Source organism: Ovis aries, chromosome 8 (genome assembly GCF_016772045.2).
Source record: "Ovis aries strain OAR_USU_Benz2616 breed Rambouillet chromosome 8, ARS-UI_Ramb_v3.0, whole genome shotgun sequence".
Lineage (NCBI taxonomy): Eukaryota > Metazoa > Chordata > Mammalia > Artiodactyla > Bovidae > Ovis > Ovis aries.
In genome coordinates this window covers 26845378-26869883 of record NC_056061.1, presented here as the reverse complement: position 1 = coordinate 26869883, position 24506 = coordinate 26845378, and the positions used below count along the sequence as shown (strand labels likewise).

The 24506-nt window shown below is 37.1% G+C and overlaps 1 protein-coding gene across 5 annotated transcripts in view; it reads right to left on the bottom strand.

Annotated features, from left to right (window-relative positions):
* Nucleotides 1-24506, bottom strand: part of CDK19 (cyclin dependent kinase 19) — a 169648-nt gene that overhangs the window by 93599 nt on the left and 51543 nt on the right. For all 5 annotated transcript variants that reach the window (XM_004011205.5, XM_060419498.1, XM_027972369.3 and 2 more), the window contains one exon: nt 13726-13801. In XM_004011205.5, the coding sequence (XP_004011254.1) occupies nt 13726-13801 (76 nt within the window). The remainder of the gene's footprint in view (nt 1-13725; nt 13802-24506) is intronic.

Below are 24506 nucleotides of genomic sequence, written 5' to 3'. Positions count from 1 at the left end.
GCCTCCCTCAAACCATTACCTATAGGACTAAATATGTATTTGTCGATAATTTTAAATGTCTACTCAAACTAAGCAGATATCAATCTGCTTAGTCTATCTGCTTAATATATCTATTAAGATACTTTTACACTAAGATATACCAGACCACCTGACCTGCCTCTTGAGAAACCTGTATGCAGGTCAGGAAGCAACAGTTAGAACTGGACATGGAACAACAGACTGGTTCCAAATAGGAAAAGGAGTACATCAAGGCTGCATATTGTCACCCTGCTTATTTAACTTATATGCAGGGTACATCATGAGAAACGCTGGACTGGAAGCACAAGCTGGAATCAAGATTGCCAGGAGAAATATCAATAACCTCAGATATGCAGATGACACCGCCCTTATGGCAGAAAGTGAAGAGGAGCTAAAAAGCCTCTTGATGAAAGTGAGAGAGGAGAGTGAAAAGTTGGCTTAAAGCTCAACATTCAGAAAATGAAGTTCATGGCATCTGGTCCCATCACTTCATGGGAAACAGATGGGGAAACAGTGACAGACTTTATTTTGGGGGGCTCCAAAATCACTGCAGATGGTGACTGCAGCCATGAAATTAAAAGACACTTACTCTTTGGAAGGAATGTTATGACCAATCTAGATAGCATATTCAAAAGCAGAGACATTACTTTGCCAACAAAGGTCCGTCTAGTCAAGGCTATGGTTTTTCCAGTGGTCATGTGTGGATGTGAGAGTTGGACTGTGAAGAAAGCTGAGTGCCAAAGAATTGATGCTTTTGAACTGTGGTGTTAGAGAAGACTCTTGAGAGTCCTTGGACTACAAGGAGATCCAACCAGTCCATCCTAAAGGAGATCAGTTCTGGGTGTTCATTGGAAAGACTGATGCTGAAGCTGAAACTCCAATACTTTGGCCACCTCACGCGAAGAGCTGACTCATTGGAAAAGACTCTGATGCTGGGAGGGATGGGGGGCAGGAGGAGAAGGGCCGACAGTGGATGAGATGCCTGGATGGCATCACCGACTCGATGAACATGAGTTTGGGTAAACTCCAGGAGTTGGTGATGGACAGGGAGGCCTGGCGTGCTGTAATTCATGGGATCGCAAAGAGTCGGACACGACTGAACTGAACTGAACATTAAGATAAAGAATAATGGCAAAAAAATTCTTCAGAGTTTCTTTTAATTTGGAGATATGCACCCACTGAGTTAACCCACAGAGCAGGGTTACTAACTGGGTCCCAGAAATAGAGAGGTAGTTGTCTTGGAACTAAATAGCTAGGGAAACAGGCTTCCATTGATGTGGAGCAAGGCTCTGTGTTAGTACAAGGTGAGCCTTGCTATGGGAACTATGCCTCTATTTCTGACTTCATTAGGAGTCAACAACAAGATTAACCATTGTTAATACTGTTAAAATAACTAATTGAAATAAACTATTGCATTTATTAAGTAATATATTAAGAGCCCAGTATTTGTTCTAAGCTTTGTTCTAAGCACAGTATTAGACAGAACCCAAGGATTCAAAAGTGAACATATCAGATATAATCCCTGACCTTAATTTCATAAAGGCAAAGATAATCTACACTATTTTTAAAATGCTAATATATGAACAATGAGGGCTTTCCAGGTGGTTTAGCAATAAAGAATCTGCCTGCCAATGCAGGAGATGCAGGTTCCATCCCTGGGTCAGAAAGATCCCCTGGAGAAGTAAATGGCAACCCATTCCAGTATTCTTGTCTGGGAAATCCCACAGAGAGAGGAACTTGGCTGGCTACAGTCCATGGGGTCACAAGAGTTGGACACGACTTAGAGACTAAAACAACAACAGGCATGAACCAAAAAAAACCCACAACAAGTATAATCTCAACTCCATAAAGCCCACTGAATTGTTAACTTTTGTTTTACAGGAAAATGAAAGCATTTCAAATTATTAATTAATAACTTAGTTGAGCTATTGTTTATATAGTAAAAATTTCCTTATGCTTCAGGGGAAATTCTGCATATGAACCTGCATACCATCTGAGTATTAACCTACATACCATGCATAACTGAATAGATAGTAAGACAGTCCCAAATAAGAAGAAAAACAGATAAAACAAGTACAGACATTCTTCGTGGAGTCACAAACAGTTACAGTCAAGGAACAGGCCTACTTTTGGCAAACTGTAGGGAAAAAGAAAATATTTACATAAGACATCAGGAAAAAAATAAGAAAACAACAAACAGGATAAGCAACAGAAGAAAAATAAATGAAATGAAAAATAAAATGATAGGATAAAAATATTACTTAGCAAAATAATAAGCTTCAGTGTTTCAAATTCAAGGTAAGAATCTGGGAAACACCTGAAATCTCTCTTCAGGATCTCCTATTGAGTTGTGAAGCCACAAGTTCATCAATTCACATGTACCACAGTACAGACTTAGCGAAAGACACACACACAAAATGGTAACGCATCACTATCCAAACCACACACTGAGCAGCAACTCAATTACATGTCCAGGAATGACATATGCATCTATGACTTGATTAGCATTTAGATATAATAAAAATGCATGATTCTTACATATTTAAATAAGTGATTTCATTATAAATTATTTTCTTACTATTATAATAAAGTAAGGCATTATAATGATTTTTTAAATTATGCACATCATCTGTGAATTTCAGTTCAGGATAGTAAAGGGGACTGGAGATTAATTATTATAAAACAGAGGCCTGGGTCCACTGAGGCTGAGAAACAGTGCTATAGCATAGATATCTAGGAATGAAATTACTAACAAGGTATGCGTAATTTTTTTAGGTAAATAACTTGTTCTCCTCAGAGTTGCAATACAATAATTTACAATTCACTAACACTATATGCCAGTTTCCAAATATTCTACATCATTGCCAGTTACTATTACTGATTTGGAGAGCAAAAAACATCTTACTGTGGTTTTATTTTTTTTTTTTTTCTGATCATTAGTATAACTGAGCATCTTTTTTATTTACTGGCTATTAATGTTTCAATTTTTTTTAAGTTCCTGTTTAACTCTTTAGCCTATTTTTCTATTGGATTAAAACACTCTGACTTTAAAAATTCTTTCTGAGGAGGAATAAAGTGAATACCATGTCAGCAACATCCAAAGACCATAAATAAAGTTAAGCTTATTAATCAAACAAGTAGCAAGTTGAAAGGAAAACAAAAGACCGAAAGGCATGCAATTCAGGGAAAAACAAAAAAGCACTTTTAAAAAAAAATTAGTACTTATAGAGAAAAAAGGTGACAAAACAGCTTGTACCTATAAATGAACTATACTTCAATAAATTAAAAAAAAAAAAAAGAAAACCCAGTTTATACCTAAACCTCAGTTACTTACTACTCTGCAAACAAGATTTTCAAGTATCTTTCTTTTCTGGTATTATTTTGCTGTCAAGAATACGGAGCACTATCTCTAGAAAAACGGTACTGATGAACCTATTTGCAGTGCAGCAATAGAGACACAGAGAACAGATCTGTGGACACAGTGGGGTGGGGGCAGGGGGGTGGCAGGAGGAGAGGATGGGACGAATTGACAGAGTGGCACTGAAAACATAAACGTTAACACGTGTAGAACAGACAGCCAGTGGGAATTTGCAATATGGTTTAAGGGGCTCGACCCAGTGCTCTGACAACCTACAGGGGTGAGAAGGGCTAGGAGGTGGGAGGGAGGTTCAAGAGGAAGGGGACATATGTGTAACTATGGCTGATTCATGCTGAGGTATGGCAGAAACCAACACAGTATTATAAAGCAATTATCTTCCAATTAAAAATAAATAATTTTAAAGCAATGACAACAACAAAAGAATCCTTTGTCAGTCATTTTGTTTTAAATGCTTATTTCCTTCAACTATCTGAATGCTATGTTATCTAACAACACTAAAATCTACAAACTGAAGAATTTGCCAATTAATGAGAACATTCTTTAGACAATTAGACAAATAGCCCATTCAAACTTTGAAATTACCAAGCTGCTGAGTATACTAAGAAGCTTGTAAACCAATATCTATGTTTTATCATCTTATCTCAGTCCTGATATAATAATATACAACTGCCCATTGTAATACAACACAATTATTTATTTTTAAACTATAATCTTCATCCTTTCAAAATGCAGTCTAATCTCCTGTTTGTAATCTGTTGAAGTTCTGCTTTATCTTGACTGTGCACTGTTCTGGTTGGGTTTTGTTTATTAAGTCAAAGATCTATACTAAAAACGTGAACAGTTTGTGTCACCAGAAGTCATGTAAGGCCAAAGTAACAGAAGAGTAATAGGTGAGATGATTTCATTATGATAAATCCACTGATACTTGAAGGAACTAAACTTCTTTCCCCAAATATGCTAAATCCTTTGCTATGATACCAAAACCTAATTACAGGCTTTCCCTGTTCGTGATCCGTATCACTTTAGATTACCCTATCCACTAGCTTGCTCCACTGACTCCAGACGGCTACTGACTGGCCAAGGGTCTCCACTCCTCGTTTTTCTGGTTTCTACCTGAAACTCAACCAGCTGCCTCCCAGTCCGCCAGCCTGCCCTAACTCCCTTATTATCTATCTATCATCTAACCCGACTCTTTCTCCCCCAGGTAGAGACCTAGCTTCCAATTCCCACTGCCTGGATAACACAATGTTCCAACTCTCGTTGCCATAAAACCACCTACCTATCTTCTGACATGATTTATCTCCCCCAGGTCACTTATCTCCCCAGTGACCTGGATCTGAAGAGCCTATTCTCATTTTAAAAACTATGACAAGGCAAGATGTATGCTTTTAATTCTGAATGTGTTTCTCCATAGAGACAATGTTATAAGTAGTCCTCAAGTACTATGGTACTGCTGCTGCTAAGTCACTTTAGTCGTGTCTGACTCTGTGTGACCCCATCGACGGCAGCCCAGCAGGCTCCCCCGTCCCTGGGATTCTCCGGTACTAGAGTACCATAACTCAGTTACTCACAGGCCAAAAATGGTGGGGTAGGCCGGTTTAGGTGGGGTAGACAGGTAAGCTAGGCATCATTCATATCAATGTTCCTAAGGGAAAAAAGTATTTCACATTCCAAATAACTGACTTTAAAAGACTGCCACCTTACTGAAAATACTATTCTCTCAGCAAGCAACACTATGTGTTACAAGTAGTGATCCGTATCTGTTAAATGACTGATATATTTGAGGTGGAAGAACACCTGTATCTGCTGCTATAGTAAATTTTAAATGTAATTTAACATTCAAAGACCAGGGCAAAGTCACTAAATTTTTAAAACACATTTCCTGGCCTCTTATTTATTATTACTGATCTAAGCTAAGGAGGCCCACAATTTACTCTTTATGACACTAACGAATTCAACTTTAGAGAAAGGAAGAAAACTAAGCTTTCACTGGGATCTGATTATGAGCCAAGAGGCTTACATACATCCTTACTACAATTCTGTGAAATTAGGAACTATAAACTCAATTTTAGATGTGAATAAAGTAAGGTTCACAAAAATCAGGTATGTTGATAGTTGGCTTATAGGAGTAATAACTAGGCCAAAAAGGAAAAAGAGAAATTTCACAGATTGAGAATGATACTGAATTCCAAATCCAGATAAATCAGAGTAAGGAATATGAAAGGTGAACTAGCAATAAAAGTAGAAATTAGCCGTATTTTAATTTAAGAGCTTAGATGCAGCATATACCACTAATGTATATGCAAGGGTCAGACTCACCTTTCACAGGCAACTCCTCCCTCCTAAAAACTGATACGACTCCTGAACATATATGGAAAGGTGTGCTCTGTCAAACATTTCATGAGATGAGATTCTGGTCAGAGGGTGAAGCTGAGAATGACCTGGGGCATTAGCAAGTGAAGACACTCAGGGATTCTGAGAGTCGGGGCAATCTGCAGATTGCCACATGGCCTGGTTCCTTGGCACTGCCAGCCCTCATAAGCAAAACTGATACAGCCTCATCCCCCCTGAAAACTGCTTCATCTAGGAGCAACTTGCCCAAGATATGGAGGAAAAAGGGTGAAGTTCAGATACATCATCAAGTCTATCTGATATCCAAGTCCATATTCTCTCCCACTTCACAACTTGAAGCCTAACACATGTTTTTAAAATAAATATTTTCCCATATCAATCTCTTATTTTGAATCTAGAATTAACAAATTTATGTTAAACTGTATAATTCAGTACCTTCTATAATAATATACTTTATTTTTTATAATAATATAATAATTTTTTATAATAATAATAATACCTTAAAATGTATAGCTGCTAAAAGTAATTTACTTTGACTTTGGTAAAAACAATTTTAACTAAAAAATTATATTTTTATTACAGTTTAAATAGGATAAAGTTATTACCAATAATAATAATAATAAAGCAACATTTCAGTTCAGTCGCTCAGTCGGGTCTGACTCTTTGCGACCCCATGAATCACAGCACGCCAGGCCTCCCTGTCCATCACCAACTCCCGGAGTTCACCCAGACTCACGTCCATCGAGTCAGTGATGCCATCCAGCCGTCTCACCCTCTGTCATCCCCTTCTCCTCCTGCCCCCAATCCCTCCCAGCATCAGAGTCTTTTCCAATGAGTCAGCTCTTCACATCAGGTGGCCAAAGTATTGGAGTTTCAGCTTCAACATCAGTCCTTCCAATGAATATTCAGGACTGATCTCCTTTAGAATGGACTGGTTTGGTCTCCTTGCAGTCCAAGGGACTCTCAAAGTCTTCTCCAACACCACAGTTCAAAAGCATCAATTCTTCGGCATTTACTGTGCACTTATTAACATTTTTCAGGTTCTGAGCTAAGCCCTTTGAATACTGTCAGATTTATTTTCAGTTCTTTACTCTGCACTGTATCACCAGCATACTTTTGGGAGGGAGGCGCTGACACAGGCAACTCTTGGATGATAACCTACCAGTTCTTTGCAGAGAAAAGGAGTCACAGCAACCATAGGTGCCTAAAGGTACTACTTCCAACCAACTAGTCTTTTCCCCTAGAGTTGGGAAAGAGAGAAGAGTGACTACTGTTACCACACCAATCCATCTTCCTTCACAGTAGCACACACACACTTGCAAATACACACACGAGAGACTAGTGAGCAAAATCAGTATTATCTCTTCTCAAATGGTTCCTTCTCACTTTTGTCATCGTAAACAAAACCCTAGATACCTATATATGGCACACCTCTTTTCTTCCACTGGCAACAATAGGTATTTAAATCTGCTTCTGAGAATACAAAGATCGGTCACTTAGTCTTCTCAGAGAAAACAAAGCAACCTGAAATATACTCCAAAAGGTGCATGCATGCACTCACACACAAATAACAATCACTTTTTTTTTTTTTTTTTTTTGCCATGCCACATAGCATGCAAGGATCTTCCTCAACCAGGGATCAAACCCATACCTCCAGCATAGGGAACACAGAGTCTTAATTTCTGGACCTTCAGGGAAGTCCAATAATAACTTTTAAGAGACTCAAAACCTAACATCTATAGCAAGATAGATAGATACACCAGAGGACTAGAGAATCTATCTGCTGGTTAACTCCTTTTACGTGCCCCTTGTCCCTTTCTAGCTTTTAAAAGGTTTATTTTCCGTCCTATGATGGTCCCTCCCTATGTGCTGACTCTATATGCATCTCCCAGATTCATCCTATAATAATCCCAAATCCTGTTCCCCAACTCATATAAGATTTCACTTTTCATTATGAGTCAGTAAGAATATATGTATCTAAATGCCAAAGAAACTAAATATATTATATCAATGAGAAAAGTAGTAACTATTACTATTCAATGAAAGGGGGGGAAAACACACACACATTTTAAAGAAGAAAAAAATATATATAATCCTGAATCTTCAATCCCAAGAGTAAACTTGTTTGTTTCTAAGGTGAACACAAGGATTATACCAAAGAACAGATTTTTGCTCAAAGATGATTTTATATATGATTTAGTTCCAGTCTCCAAAATCATGCAAACTTTTTATGAAAATAATTATTAAAGATCATGTTAAAAGCCTACTGAAGAAAGAAAACTTTTTCTACCTTTAATATTTTTCACAAAAATACTTTTTGTCGCAGTCACAGAAAAGGTAAATTACCTGAATCACAGGTGTATTTCCACAAATCTATACACTCTAATAAAACTGGACACATGTTAAAAGAAAAATTTGCATTCAGTGCAACAGAAAAGCAACTGAGATATGATTAAATAATCCAAATGAAAATAAACAGGTAGTTCTCAATTTATGAAATTTAACAAAATAATTTTAAGGTTGATAAAAATAAATGTATTAGTAAGGGGCTTCCCTGGTGATTCGGTGGTAAAGAATCCACTTGCCAATGCATGAGACACGAGCTCCATCCCTAATCCAGGAAGATCCCACGTGCCCGGCCGCAACTATTGAGCCTGTGCTCTAGAGCCCTTGAGCCACAGCTGCTGAAGCCTTAGTAGCCTAGAGCCCGAGCTCAGCAGCAAGCGAAATCACTACTATGAGAAGCTCAGGGAACACAACTAGACAGTAGCCCCTACTCACTGAGACTAGAGAAAAGCCCCCGCAGCAACAAAGACCCAGCACAGCCAAAACTTTAAAAAAAAAAACATTAAAAAGTATTAGTAAGAATTAGAGCCATGCTTATTGACAGTTTACAGTTCTCCAGGAATCCACAGCAAACACATGCGTTATCATTTCCCCTTCATAAATTTTTAAAAAAAGGGAAGGGGCTTATTCCTCAAAGATAAGGGAAAGTTCCAAGCATTCCACTGATGTTTACATAGCAGCCTGCTAAACCACCATGGTGGCAAGAGAGGGGGGGAAAAAAACCATAGCAAATAATCTTTTAACTGCCATTCTACCTTGCCTGCTCTGCGCTATGAGAACTGCAAGTGACAGTCCATGACAGCTGAGGTCACGTGTCAGCATGGGAGCATCCAGGCTGGGGTGCTGGTGGACACACACTGGGCTAAGCTGGGCAGAGGGGTCTGAGCCAGTGGCTTCTCCAGCCAAAACTGAGGAAGACAGCAGACTGACGTGAAGTGAGGTTTTCCCTCTCTTCCTTCTTCAATCTATGCCCTCCACCCTATTCCCCTTGACTAATTTTCCTTTCAGTCTATCTTCACTTTCTTTGGGACCATGTCAATTTTTTGAAAAGTACTCAGGAGTTAGCTTTTATTATCTTTCTTATATCCCACAGAACTAGCATGATTATTATTTTGATAGTTAAAAATTTATTTTTAACTTTGTATTACTGCAGGTGAAATTACATTTTATAAAAAATAATGGCTCCACTCTTACAGGAAAAAATCTTCAGTAATTTTATAAAGGAGAAAGTCTAGAAGACCATACACAAAATATTAATAGTGATTATTTCTAAGTGTTAGTGTAACAGATGCTCTTAACATGCTTTTTCCACACTGAGAATTTTATAATAAACATATTTGAATTGTATAACCAGGAAACAAATTGGATCAGAATTAATGCTGTTTACCACATTTCCAGCCTAGCAACCTTATGATTACACGGGCCACAGAGGTAAAAAACATCAGATTAGAACTCCCCTGTAATCTCAGACTGAAAAGGTTCATGTTTACATGTTCCTAGTATGTTCATCACCCAGAATTATTCCTTGTTACGGCATATTGTTAACTGTAAAGCACTGCACAAAGATATGGGATTATAATTCACCTCTGGTCAATAAGGTTCAAATGAAATTAAAATGTGAAATGACTTTTATTAGTGAGACTTGAGTAGCAATCCATTCTATCTACAGTAATGACAGTTTCTTTTCTAATTTATTTCTCTCATTTTCGGCTGTACTGGGTCTTTGTTGCCATGTGTGGGCTTTCTTCAGCTGCGGGAGCGGGGGGCTCCTCTTGGTTGCGACGTGGGGGGCTTTCATCGCAGTGACATCTCTTGTTGTGGGGCACAGGCTCTACGGAGCGTGAGCTTCATCAGCTGTGGCTCTCAGGCTCCAGAGTGAGGGCTCAGTGGTGGTGGGGCACAGGCTTAGTCACTTAGGAAGATAGGTAAACATACTATTACCACGCTGTCCAGAAATTCTGCTCCTTGATATTTACCCAAAGGAATTGAAAAGTTATGTCTACACAAAAGCCAACACACAGGGTTTACAGCAGCTCTACTCATAACTGCCAAATCTTTGAAGCAACCAAGATGTACTTTCGTAAATCAATGTGTAAACAAACTATAACACATCCAGATGATGGAATATTATTCAGTACTAAAAAGATATGAGCTATTAAGACATGACAGATACAGATGAATCTTAAATGCCTATTACTAAGTGAAAGAAGCCAGTTTCAAAAGGCTACATACTATATGGTTTCAACTATATGACATTCTGGAAAAGGCTTACTATGTCAACAGTAAAAAAATCTGTGATTACCTGAGGAGGCGAATGGTCTAGGATGAATCAATAGAACACTGAGGATTTTGAGGGCAGGGGAACTATTCTGCATGATATCATAATGGTGGATTCATGTCATTAGATGTTTGTCCAAATCCATAAAATATACACCACCAAGAGTGAACCCTAATGTAAACTATTGTCTTTGGGTATCAACATAGGTTCATCAATTATAACAAACATACTACTCTGGTGGAGGAAGCTGATAATGAGTTAAGCTATGCATGTGTGAGGGTAGGGAGTGTATAGGAAATCTCTAGAACTTCTACTCAGTTTTGCTGTAAACGTAAAACTGCTCTAAAAAATAAAGTCTATTCAAAGAAAAAAGAACCATATAGCCATTTTGGAATTGAAAAGTAAAATAGCTAAAATGAATATTTCACTGGAGAGAGGCTTAGGAGCATATTGAGCTGGCAAAAGACATAATCAGCAATAGGCAATTAAAAGTATCCTGTCTAAGCAATAAACAGAAAAAGAACAGGCAAAAACCATCAATGTGTCAGTGCCCTCTGGGACACCATCAAGACTAAAAACATACACATAATGGCAGTCTCAAAAAGAGAGGAGAGATAGAAAGGGGCTGGAAGAATATCTGAAGAAATAATGGCTGGAAATTTCCCAAACTTGATGAAAAACATTACTCTCTACACCCAAGAAACCACAAACTCCAATTAGATTTCACATCTATACATATCATAGTCGAATTGTCAAAAGACAAACACAAAAAGAAAATCTTGAGAGTAGCAAGAAAATAACTCCTCATGTACAAGAGATTCTCATGAATTAACAGTTGACTTTTCATCAGAAACCATGGTGGCCAAAAGGCAGTGAGATAACATAGCCAAAGTGAAAAAAGAAAAGACTGTCATTCAAGAACTCTATATGTGGCAAAATATTCTGCAAAAAACAAAGGAGAAACTAGCGATAAAAGGAAAAAAAGAAGAAATTAAGATATTCCTAAATACAAAAACAGAAAACTCACTCCTAGAAGATCTGCGCTACAAAAAAAAAACTAAATGGAGACTTTGGGTTAAAATGGAAGGACTTTTAAGTACCTTATATCTACACATAAAATAAAGAGCACTGGCAACGGTAACAACATGAGTAAATAGAAGAAATGGCATTAAATATATTTTAACTGTTTTTCTTCTATGTGATTTAAAAGACAACTGCATTAAGCAATAATTACAAAACTGTGTTTGTGAGCTTATAATGTACAAAGATGTATGCACTTAGCCACTATGCAATAACATACATGTTAAACTCATGTCAAAATCCCTATCACGTTGGGGCTAAGTCATCCAGGTAATATAAAAAATTATTCAATTCAGAAACTGCATACTTTCTAAAGTTCTACTAAGCAAACCCTCAATAAAAATATGAAGACTGTAAATGAGTTTCAGAGTTACGTTTTGTCAGCTTCTGCACAAGAAACAATGAACAAAATAAAAAGGAAAGTATGAGAAGCTATCTGCAAACCATTTATCTGATAAGTGGTTAGTAACCAAAACATATCAGAAATGTACTCAACTCAACAGCAAAAATCATCAATATCATCATTCAATTCAAAAATGGATAAAGGAACTGAACAAGGACTTCTTCCAAAGAAGATACACAGACGGCCAGCAGATACATTAAGTGTACGATGTCATTAATCATCAAGGAAATACAATCAAAACCACAGTGAGATATCACTTCACATCTGTTAAAATAACTATCACCATAAAGACAAGATGTGACAAATGTTAGTGGGGATGTTGAGAAAAGGGAATCCATGGATTCCTCAGAAGATGTATAGAACTAGACTTTCATCTCCTAATAATCAAAACTTTAAATTTCAGCTATTTACCCAATTAATTCATGGACATTGAATTAATGCTGTATTAAATTACGGAACTCTAGCAAAACTGCATACCAGTGATATTCACATTGGTTGAAATAATACTCTATGAATTTTAGCGAGTTAAAAATCAGTTATCAAATGCTCACTCTGGTAGGGCACTATGAACACCAATTTATAATTAATGGAAAAATGACAAAATGAACACTTTAAACAATAAATTTATATACTAAAGCAAACTAAGGATTATACAGAACTTTGTTGTTTATTCATTAATTTATTCAACAAGCATTTATGGGGCACCTGCTATGTGCCAGGTACTATGCAAGAAACTAGGGACAAAAAGACAAGGTCCCTACCCCCAAAGTGTACACAGCCTAGTGAGAAACTCCCATTCTGAAATCAAAGAATTTATGACTAGAAGGGATCTTATAGTTCCCTTATTTCAGTATAAGGAAACTGAGACTCATAGCTAGTTTAAACCACAAAGGCAAACAGACACTCAGGTCTACAGAAATCCCGCCTCGTGTGTTCTCTGCACTATTCATTTTCTTATGAGTAAGAGTGATGATGGAGTGCTTCAATGCGAGTGAACTGCAAAGAAGGAGCTGTGAGTAAAACATGAGACAGTTACCAAATCAGAGACAGAAATGCCTAATGGATACAGACAATATGTTTAATAATTTAGAGACAGAAACTCCTAATAGATTGGTGATATCATAATAAAGGCCCAATAAGAAACTAAAGCACTAAAATAAGAAACTGAAGAACTAAAATAAGGTAACACAATATTAAGACTTCTAAGCCATAATTATCATTTTGCCTCTGCTTACTGATTTGTAAAATGGAAATACTAAAAGTACTTATTTCATATGATTGTTAGGAAAATTAAATTAATACTTAAAAGCACTTAGTAAGCACAGCACCTGGTAAATACTCAGGAAATGTTAGGTGTTCTTATAGACAATCATTTCTTAAATGTACAGGTGTGTCATATAAAACAAGAATGATCTTTCTGTAAGGAATCATCCTATTATTATGACAGTCTTATTTTTTTAGCAACTAGCAAAATGTAACACTAAAACCTGGACTCTTCAGAAAATGTTTAATATGCACACTATCTAGCAGTATCACCCCTTCTCTATAAAGACATGTATCAGTCCTAAAATGACAGGAAAGATAGACATTAATTACTAATTTAAATTAATAGTTATACGCAATTATAAATTAAATCAATTTAAAAAATCATTCAGTTCTGTATTCTTAAGATTATAAATCCTAAATATACTTAAGAGAATGTTTAAAGATGACTTTCAAGTAATTAAAAGGTTTATGCAACTTTTCTCGTAGAAAATTTTCTTAAACTAACATCTTTGAAATAACCATGCATTGTATATATTAATGAAACATTTACATTAATATCACCCAATATCAATAACAAAATAAATAACATTTATGTCCACTTACTGCAATCTCTCTACATGCCGACATAGATATTCCTGTGCCTTCAATTTGCTTCAATGCATATTCTTTTTCATCTTTTCTGCATAGGAACAAAAAAAATTATTTTTTTCTATATATTTTCAGATTCAAAATTATAACTATATGAAAAATGAAAATGCACTAGCCTCAGTGATATGTAAACGCTCTCACTATGCATGCATTGCTTATTATTTCTGATAACATTTCAATTATAAAATGTGAAATACCAAAAGAAATTCATGTCACAATGAAAACATTATATAGAGCCAAAACACAAACTACAAAATTGAAATGGAACAGGATACTAAACACAACACTAGTTTCAAAAAGTAAACAAGCATAAATATAAACTCAAGCATATTGTAAGATAATTCTACTGTCTTAATTATCTGGAGTCTATGAAAGCATTCTGTTATAAACATTAAAAATAAATGACAGATGTAAACTTCTATATTTATTCAAAATAATTTCATAGTATAAGACCCATGTAATAAATGGAGGAGTTATAGAAAAATGTTGACCCACTGTGTGTGTGTGTGTGTGTGTGTGTGTGTGTGTGTGTGAGTTAGTCACTCAGTCGCATCTGACTCTTTGCAACCCCATGGACTGTAGTCCGTCAGGCTCCTCTGTCCATGGAATTCTACACACAAGAATACTTGACTGCTCTTTCCTCCTCCAGAGGATCTTCCCGACCCAGGTATTATACCCAGGTATTCCTTACCCTCTGAGCCGCCAGGGAAGCCCTGCTGACCCACTGAGGCACACTAGTTTTCACCAAGGACAGGCAACATTCAAAAGCCCTAAGACCTCAACCAAAAGCCTTGGAAAGACTTCAAAACTAGCCACCAACACCTCATTCTCAAGATCCCTAGGAAAAACTTGGTAGTTACAGTGAATTTTCCAATTAATGGAGGTAGGATTAGGAATTCTGGGAGACTCTGGTATCAGTAGTTACCAGGGTGCTTAACCAAGGGAAGACAGCAGCTCAATAATGGGGATACCATCCATAAAAATAGTACCAATGAGTGTCCAGTGCAATGAGGTATCTTCAGAGTACCAACAACAGGACCAGCCAAAGCAAGGCCCCAGATGAATGTAACAAATGTGACTCCTATCACTGGTTATTCTGACAAGAGGAGTATAACCCATGCCCTCCGAGTTTTGCCTTTTGATTATATTAGAGTTTCAACAATGCATCATCATATCATAAAGATTTCGTCAAATGATAGTACCTAAGTAGTGCCTCAACGTCTTACTTACCTATTGCTCATTTTCCCCACTCTGTTTACTAGCAGATAAAGCACTTTAAGAGTGTATTCATAATATGCATTTTAAAACATCATTTCATGTGCATTTTAAAGATTTTTCACAATCACCTGTGCTTTGGGCAAATAATTGAGTTATGGTTTGTTCCAACAGTCTGAATATTATATACATTTTTCTTCCAATATATGGCATTCAGGAAACAAGCAGCATTTTGATAAACAGAATTTGCACATGTCAACAGACTGTTCTGCAATTACTAAAATGATAATCATGAAAATCATTAGAAACATGAAAAATGTTTATCATACACTGCTGAGAAAATATATAAATTATACTGTATTAAAAAAATACACACACTCAGATATATGTTGAAGGTGAAAAGTAAAAGTGTTAGTCACTTAGTCATGTCAGACTCTTTGTGACCCCATGGACTGTAGCCCATCAGGCTCCTCTGTCCATGGGATTCTCCGAGCAAGAATAATGGAGTGGGTTGCCATTGCCTTCTCCAGGGGATCTTCCCAACCCAGGGACTGAACCCAGGTCTCCCGCATTGCAGGCAGACGCTTTACCGACTGAGCCCCCGGGCTTGAAGACCATTGAAGGTGATACAAAAAAAAGAAAAACAGTTGTGTTAAGATGTAGAAAGTTACGTTAACCAGCTTTAGTACTAATATCCTATTGTCTCTTAAATTAGAGGGGAAAAGAAAAAAAAAAAAACAATTTGCCACTTTGAAAACAGTTGACTATTAAAAAAATCTTTAGTATTTCAAAGTAATACCTTAGACATGTTTCAAAGACATGTTTTAAAGAGCAACACCAAAGATAGAGAAAGCTTAAGTGATCCCATTTTCCTTTTCTTCTATCCTGTTTCCTCCAAACATAGCACCAAGAAGCCACTAAGAAGTATCAACACCAGCAGCAGGTGACTGTAATTAAAGCCAAAATCCCCCCTACCTTGAAAATATGTGTGGGTATGCCTGTGAAAGCGTTTGTGTCTGAGATGCTTAACACAATGCTTACAATGCAAATTTCACACAATCAATAATTAAATTTACTATCAGGTATCTACTACCAAGTATTTAATTAAATAAATTCCTAAAGTTAAAAACTATTTCTGACAAAATCTTCACATGAAATTACACTTTTCTTTTTAAAGAAATATTCCAATCCTCACTCAGTTCCCTAAATGAAGTGCTCCAGAAGCTCATGTAATTGCATAGTTTTATTTTTAATACTGTAAAGAATATTACACAATCTGGATAGGTTATTGTTGCTATGGAAACTATAAGATTTTTGCAGTAAGTCAAAAAGTGAAAAATTAACACATCACATTAATGACTTTTGAATTTCACATCCAGGCTGTCAAAGGAATTTGAAAGCTTGAGCAGAATAGATTGAAGCATAGGCCTCTTGCTCTGAATTATATGGATAGGATCTATCAACAAACCCAGTAATTATTTCACTTAATAAGTTTAAATATAACTTCCATCTGCTAAATTAATAAAATACTCAAAGATCTGCAGACTTAAGGCTTCTCTGCAGCTTTTGTGTTGAGAATGAGGGAAGACGCATACATGATTACCAGTTCTCTTCTATGTTAACTGCAGACGATAAAATGAGGATGCGGCACCTCTGAGGCTCACCATATGAAGAACTGGCAGAAGCCCAGAGGGCATATGGACTCACTTTCATCACTGCACTATGTCAGTGCCAGTCTGTGGTCAGATGCCAATACCTTAGTTATGAAAACTGAAGATCTGTCCTTTCCCACAATGCCCACAAATATTTTGATAGCTAGCACAAGGGACACAGAAGCTTTATCACTCCCATCCCATGTGAGAGCTCCTCTCCAGGAGTTCATGTGAAAATTCACACCCCACAGCTTATATGTTTCAGGCACAGATAATATGAAGTATCGTAAAGGTATAATTTACTCTTTTACCTGAAAAGGCTGAAAACCAGGTGAACCTGGCCTCCATGGCTATGACAACCTAGCTTTTAGAGGCAGCTTAATCCTTTCTTAAAACTATTTTGTTTCTAAAATAAAAGAAGTTATTATTTACTATAATAAAGACACAAAGTAATTGCAAAGCCTTCAGGGAAACTGCTTGCTAAATTTTAGTGTATATTAGATACTACAGTTATAGCAACTGCACATTGAAAATAATTAAAGGAGTTTACTAAGTAAATCCAGGTGAATTAAAAGTAAATATATAGTATAAACCTGGTTTTATTTAATACAGAATGCTTTAAAGACATTTCTCCTGGGACTTCCCTGGTTGTCCAGTGGTTAAGAATCTGAGCTTCCACTTCAGGGGGTTTAAGTCTGATCCCTGGTCGGGAACTAAGATCCCACATGCCATGCAACAGAGCCAAAAAGAATAAATTAAAAAAAATTTTTTAAGACATTTCTCCTATACATCTGCAATTTGTATCAAAAGCATGCCAGCTTCCTTCTCAGCATTCATCACACACAAAATTGTTCAATGGGAACATTATATAACAACAAAATAGAAAAATTAATTTGGCAAAGACTGGGATTCTATTACATTTTCCATCTGAGACACTATGTTCTGGAAAACTCTTGATGCAAGCAATTCTATAGATGGAAGAAAAAAATCAGAAGCACATACTTGTGCAAATTGTAGAAATGGCAGCCTTAAAATGAAAGCTTTATCCCAGTTAGAAAACTAGACTCAGTGGGAAAATTTAAATGCAATTCAGGGAAGAACTTCTCAAGCCTCAAGAAACAGAAGTCATCTTTTGACTGAAATATTAGGAACCAGTTTAATGAAAAATATAGTCTTGTATCTTTCAGAAATGCTCAAACTTGGTATCCAGCGACCAGTCACTTTTAGCAAGCTGAAGAATCATTCAACAGCCTGTATGCATGAGTGCAGTGAAGATTTGGCCAAACCTCCCTTGTTATAATTAGACATGTCCAGGGCTTTCTGGCTCCTATCAATAATACTACCAGCTGTCCAGCTCAGCCTGGGCCATCTTTGGTCCTAAGAATGTATGACAGACAAACAATTTAGAAGACTCTTTTAAGAAAAGATGAGGGAGGCAAAAATCACAATATTGTAATTAGCTTCCAATTAAAATAAATTTTAAGAAAAAAAGAAAAGATGAGGGAATTCAAGCTCAAGCAAAGTCGAGGGAAATTTTTCAGTCTTCAAACTACAGGGTTAAAATCCTTTTTGCTTCGAAGGAAAACAGAAGGTCCTTACTATTTTATTGTACACCAAACAACAAACAAATGGAGAGTCAATATTTTACATTCCAACACTGTGACAAATTCTGAAGATGAACAAAATTAAAGACTAGCTACCCGAGACATCACAGAGTTCACAACCCACCTGGAAAGAGATTTTGAACGAGTAGGAAACATAAACAGATAACTCGGATACAACTGCCTCTGTGCCCAAGACATATGCACTATAAGCACAGAGAAAATGCCACTGGTACTTAAGGAAGATAAATACAGAGTAATGCCGTTGAGGGAAGAGTTTCCTGGAAAGAGAAGGCATGATGGGAGGGTCAGAGAATTTCAGGCAGAAGTAGGGCATGAAAAAACTAACAGAGGCATATTCAGGAAATAGCTGATATTCAGTATAGCTGGAAGCTGAGGGTACGATGACAAAGGTCAAGAGATGAGATTAGGTTGGAAAAGAAGAGGGAAGGAACCAAGGAAGTGCCACAAAATAACGTGTGCTTCATATGTAAACAGTGAGAAGCAAAAAGGTCAGAAGGGGTCTAATATGCTACTGAGGAAGGGCAAAGGGCAATAACTAAAAGATCCAGAAGGAATGAAGAGGCTGAGCCAAAGCAGAAACGATGCTCAGTCATGGATGTGTCTCGTGGTGAAAGTCCAAGGTTGTAAAGAACAATATTGCATAGGAACCTGGAATGTTAGGTCCATGAATCAAGGTAAATTGGACTTGATCAAACAAGAGATGGCAAGAGTGAACATCAACATCTTAGGAATCAGTGAACTAAGATGGATAGGAATGGGCAAATTGAATTCAGATGACCATTATATCTACTACTGTGGGGAAGAATCCTTTAGAAAGAAACGGAGTAGCCCTCATAGTCAACAAAAGACTCTGAAATGCAGTACTGGGTGCAGCCTCAAAAATGAAAGAATGATTTTGGTTTGTTTCCAAGGCAAACCATTCAACATCAGTAATCTATTCAACAGTAACCATTCAACAGTAATCTAAATCTATGGTCCAACTACTAATGCCAAAGAAGCTGAAGTTGACTGGTTCCATGAAGACCTACAAGACCTTCTAGAACTAACACCAAAAATGATGTCCTTTTCATATTGGGGACTGGAATGCAAAAGCAGGAAGTCAAGATACACCTGGAGTAACAGGCAAGTTTGGCCTTGGAGCACAAAATGAAGCAGGGCAAAGGCTAACAGAGTTTTGTAAACAGAACACACTGGTCAGAGCAAACACTCTCTTCCAAAAACACAAGAGACAAGTCTATATGTAGACATCACCAGATGGCCAATACTGAAAATGGATTAATTACATTATTTGCAGCCAAACATGCAGAAGCTCTATACAGTCAGCAAAAACAAGACCTGGAGCTGACTGTGGCTCAGACCATCAGTTCCTTATTGGAAAATTCAGACTTAAATTGAAGAAAGTAGGGAAAACCACTAGGCAATTCAGGTATGACCTAAATAAAATCTTTTATGATTATACAGTGGAAGTGAGGATTTGATTCAAGGAATTAGATCTAGCAGACAGAGTGACTGAAGAACTATGGACAGAGGTTCACTACACTGTTCAGGAAGTGGGGACCAAAACCATCTCAAAGCAAAAGAAATCCAAGAAGGCAAAGTAGTTCTCTGACAAGACTTAACAAATAGTTGAGGATAGAAAAGAAGCAAAAGGCAAGGGGAAAAAGGGAAAGATACACCCAACTAAGGGCTTCCCAGGTGGCGCTAGTGGTAAAGAACCCACCTGTCAATGCAGGAGACTTAAGAGATGCAGGTTTGATCCCTGGGTCAAGAAGATCCCTTGGAGGAAGCCATGGCAATCCATTCCAGTATTCTTGCCTGGAGAATCCTATGATTCTCCAGGAGGAGAGGAGCCTTGCGGGTTACAGTCCATAGAGTTGCACAGAGCTGGACACTACTGAAGCTACTTAGCATGCATGCATGCATACCCAACTGAATGCAGAGTTACACAGAATATCACGAAGAGCCTTCTTAAGTGAACACAGACAAAGACATAGAGGAAAACAAAATAACGAGAAAGACCAGAAATCTCTTCAAGAAAACTGGAGATTATCAAGGGGACATTTCATGCAAGGATTGGCACAATAAAAGACAGAAACGACAAGGACCTAACAGAAGCAGAAGAGATTAAGAAGAGGTGGCAAGAATACACAGAACTATACCAAAAAAGTCTTAATGAACCAGTTAATCACGATAGTATGGCCACTCATCTAGAACCAGACATTCTGGAGTGTGAAGTCAAGTGGGCTTTAGGAAGCATTAAGATAAACAAAGCTAGTGGATGTACTGGAATTCCAGCTGAGCTATTTCAAATCCTAAAAGATGATGCTTTTAAAGTGCTGCACTCGCTGCGATTCATGGGGTCGCAAAGTGTCAGACACGACTGAGCAAATGAACTGATCTGAACTCAACTCAACTGATGGCTGCTTTCATATCAAGTAAGCAGTGCAGCTTGCATATACATAGTTATGAATGATTTGTGTCATTGTACAGTGTAAACTAACAAAACACTGTAAAGCAATTGTCCACCAATTAAAAATAAGTACCGTTAAAAAAAAATAATAAAATAAAATAAATAAATAAAGTGCTGCACTCAATATGTCAGCAAATTTGGAAAATGCAGCAGTGGCCACAGGACAGGAAAGGGTCAGTTTTCATTTCAATCCCAAAGAAAGGCAATGCCAAAGAATGCTCAAACTACTGCACAACTGCACTCATTTCACATGCTAACAAAGTTATTCTCAAAATCTTTCAAGATAGGCTTCAGCAGTACATGAACCGAGAACTTCCAGATGTACAAGCTGGGTTTAGAAAAAGCAGAGGAACCAGATCAAACTGCCAATACTTGTTGGGTCACAGAGAAAATAAGGAAATTCCAGAAAAACATCTACTTCTGCTTTATTGACTATGCTAAAGCCTTTGATTGTGTGGATCACAAGAAAATGTAGAAAATTCTTAAAGAGATGGGAATACCAGACAGCCTTACCTGCCTCCTGAGAAATCTGTACACAGGCCAAGAAGCAACAGTTAGAACCAGACATGGAACAACAGACTGGTTCCAAATTGGGAAAGGAGTATGTCAAGGGTGTATAGGGCCACCTTGCTTATTTAACTTATATGCAGAGTACATCTTGTGAAATGCTGGGTTGGATAAATCACAATCAAGATTGCCAGGAGAAATATCAACAACCTCAGATCAGATGATACCACTCCAATGGCAGAAAGTGAAAAGGAACTGAAGAGCTTCCTGATGAAGGTGAGAGAAGAGAGTAAAAAAGCTGGCGTAAAACTCAACATTCAAAAAACTAAGATCATGGCATCCAGTCCTATCACTTCATGGCAAAAAGAAGGGGGGAAAGTGGAAACAGTGACAGATTTTATTTTCTTAGGCTCCAAAATCACTATGGACTGACTGCAGCCATGAAATTAAAAGACACTTGCTCCTTGGAAGAAAAGCTATGACAAACCTAGACAGCATATTAAATAGCAGAGACATCACTTTGCAACAAAAGGTACATGTTGTCAAGGCTGTGGTTTTTCCAGTAGTCATGTACGGATGTGAGAATTGGACCATAAAGAAGGCTGAGCATCAAAAAATTGATGCTTTCCAACTGTGGTGCTGAGGAAGACTCTTGAGAGTAGCCCCCTGGACAGCAAGATCAAACCAATCAATCCTAAAGGAAATCAACCCTTAATATGAATTGGAAACACTGCTGCTGAAGCTGAAGCTTCAATACTTTGACCACCTGATGTGAAGAGCCAACTCACTGAAAAAGACCCTGATGCTGGGAAAAACTGAAGGCAAAAGGAGAAGGGGGAGGCAGAGGATGAGATAGTTAGACAGAATCACCAACTCAATGGACATGAACTTCAACAAACTCTGGAGACAGTGAAGGACAGAAAAGCTTGGTGTGCTGCAGTTCATGGGGTCACAAGAAGTCGGACATGACTTGGCGACTGAATAACATTAGGGGTGACAGAATTTAGTAACTAATTTGATTACGTAGGTGAAGGAGAGAAAGACTGTGAAGATGGGTGAAACTTCCATTTGTCTAATTGTGCCAAAAATAACTAAGCAGAAAAATGATAACATGAATAGAGACCAGCAAATACAAGATTTTATCCTAATGGCAAGGACAGTTATGTACAAAGATTAATCTTATTAGAAAGGACTGAGATCAGAGGCATGGAAAACAATTAGGAGATTACTGCAATCAAAGTGTGAGGAGGAAAGACCCTGGATTAGCATTACGGAATGTTAGCTTCCAAAAGGGGCTTACGACAATCCTGTTAAAACCTCCTCATGAAAATGAAGAAGCTAGGCTGGCAGCCAGAGGCAGATCTCAGATGAAACCTTCCAAGCACAACATTCTCCAAAACAGAATGGCAATAGCAAGATTGGCAAAAAGAAGGAATACTTGTGATAGTCATGTTAGAAGAAGAATTGGCAGGACCAAATGAACAAATAATGAAAATTAAGAAGTCTGGATCCAGGATAAGTCTGGGTTTCTGAGCTTGGTTGATGCAGAGGATGATACCATTAAGAAGGAGACTCGGGTCACATCTCTGAAGATTCTTCAGCCTGTAAATCTTTCTTTTAGCTAGAAAGAAAAACTCTAATCAAAAATAAAATATCTGAGAAGTCCAAAAGGGAGATGCCCTAAAGATGTTTACAGGCTTATTGTGGTGATCATTTCACAATATATACAAACATTGAATCATTACAGTGTTTTACACCTGGAACTAATACTGCTTGTCAATACGCCTCAGTTTAAAAAAAAAATTTACTGAGGGAGTTTCAGATTTAAAGGACTTGAGCCCACAGATGTGATACTGGATTGGAGGAAGTAGCACATAATTTTTTTGGCACCTCAAAAACAAACTGAGGCAACATGAGAATAAGGAAAGGAGAAAAAGAGAGCAGGAAGAAGAAAGAACAATTTCTGAACTTCTGTCTCACATCCCTTAAGAAAAAAAACAATTCTATGAATTCATCCTTTTTCTTTGCCAAACTTTAAGAACATAATTCAAATTAATGAAATCACCAGAAATATAGTACTCTTTCTCAAGACTGTTTTGGCTATTCAAGGTCTTTTGTTTCTACACAAACTTTTAAATTTTTTGTTCCAGTTCTGTGAAAAATGTTATTGGTAATTTGATAGGGATGGCATACAATCAGTAGACTGCCTTGGGCAGTATGGTGATTTTAACAATATTGATTCTTCCCACCCAAGAACATGGTTTATCTTTCCACATGCATCACCTTTTTTGTGTGTCTGACAGATTTTGGAGTACAGATCTTTTTGCCCCCTTAGGTAGGTTTATTCCTAGGTATTTATTCTTTTTGTTGCGATGGTAAATGGAATTTTTCCTTAAGTTATCTTTCCAGTATTTTGATGATAGTGTATAGAAATGCAAAAGATTTCTGGGTACTTATTTTGAATCTAGCAACTTTACTGAACTCACTGATGAGCTCTAGCAGTTTTCTAGAGGCATCTTTAGGACTTTCTACGTATACTATCATGTCATCTGCAAACAGTCACAGTTTTACTTCTTCCTTTCCAATTCGGATTCCTTTTATTTCTTTTTCTTCTCTGATTGCTATGGCTAGGACTTCCAAAACTATGCTGAATAAACATGGTGAGAGTGGGCATTCTCGTCTTATTCCTGATCTTAGAGAGAGTGCTTTCAGCTTTTCACCACTGAGTATGATGTTAGCTGTGGGCTTGTCAATAATTGTTTTCTTCGAGAAGAATGCTGCCATAAATCAATGTTATATCTCTTTCCCTCAATATGTGATGATTTGGCTTAGCAATTTAAGAGGCTTCCATATCTCATAGAAAAAGAAAAACAATATGGAATAAAAACTTGGAAAACAAAACTAAAGAAGTATCATTTAGTTTTACACTGGTAATTCTGAATTACTCAATATCACTCTATATTCACTCAGCCTAGCAGTACTGAGTCCTTATTTGGAAACTCTTTACAAAATAAATGATAGTGATACTCTATCATATAGCTACAACAATTATCAACACATGGCCAGTCTTATTCCTACTACCTCCACATTTCTTAATTATTTTGAAACAAAACCCAGACATCATATCATTTGACTTACCATAACAATACAACACCATAGCATTTTTAATTATCAGAATTTTTAAATTACAATATTTCTTAAAAATAATTCTAAAATATTAAAAGTCTTGTACCTCAGGGTTAACTGACTCAATTGACATGAATTTGA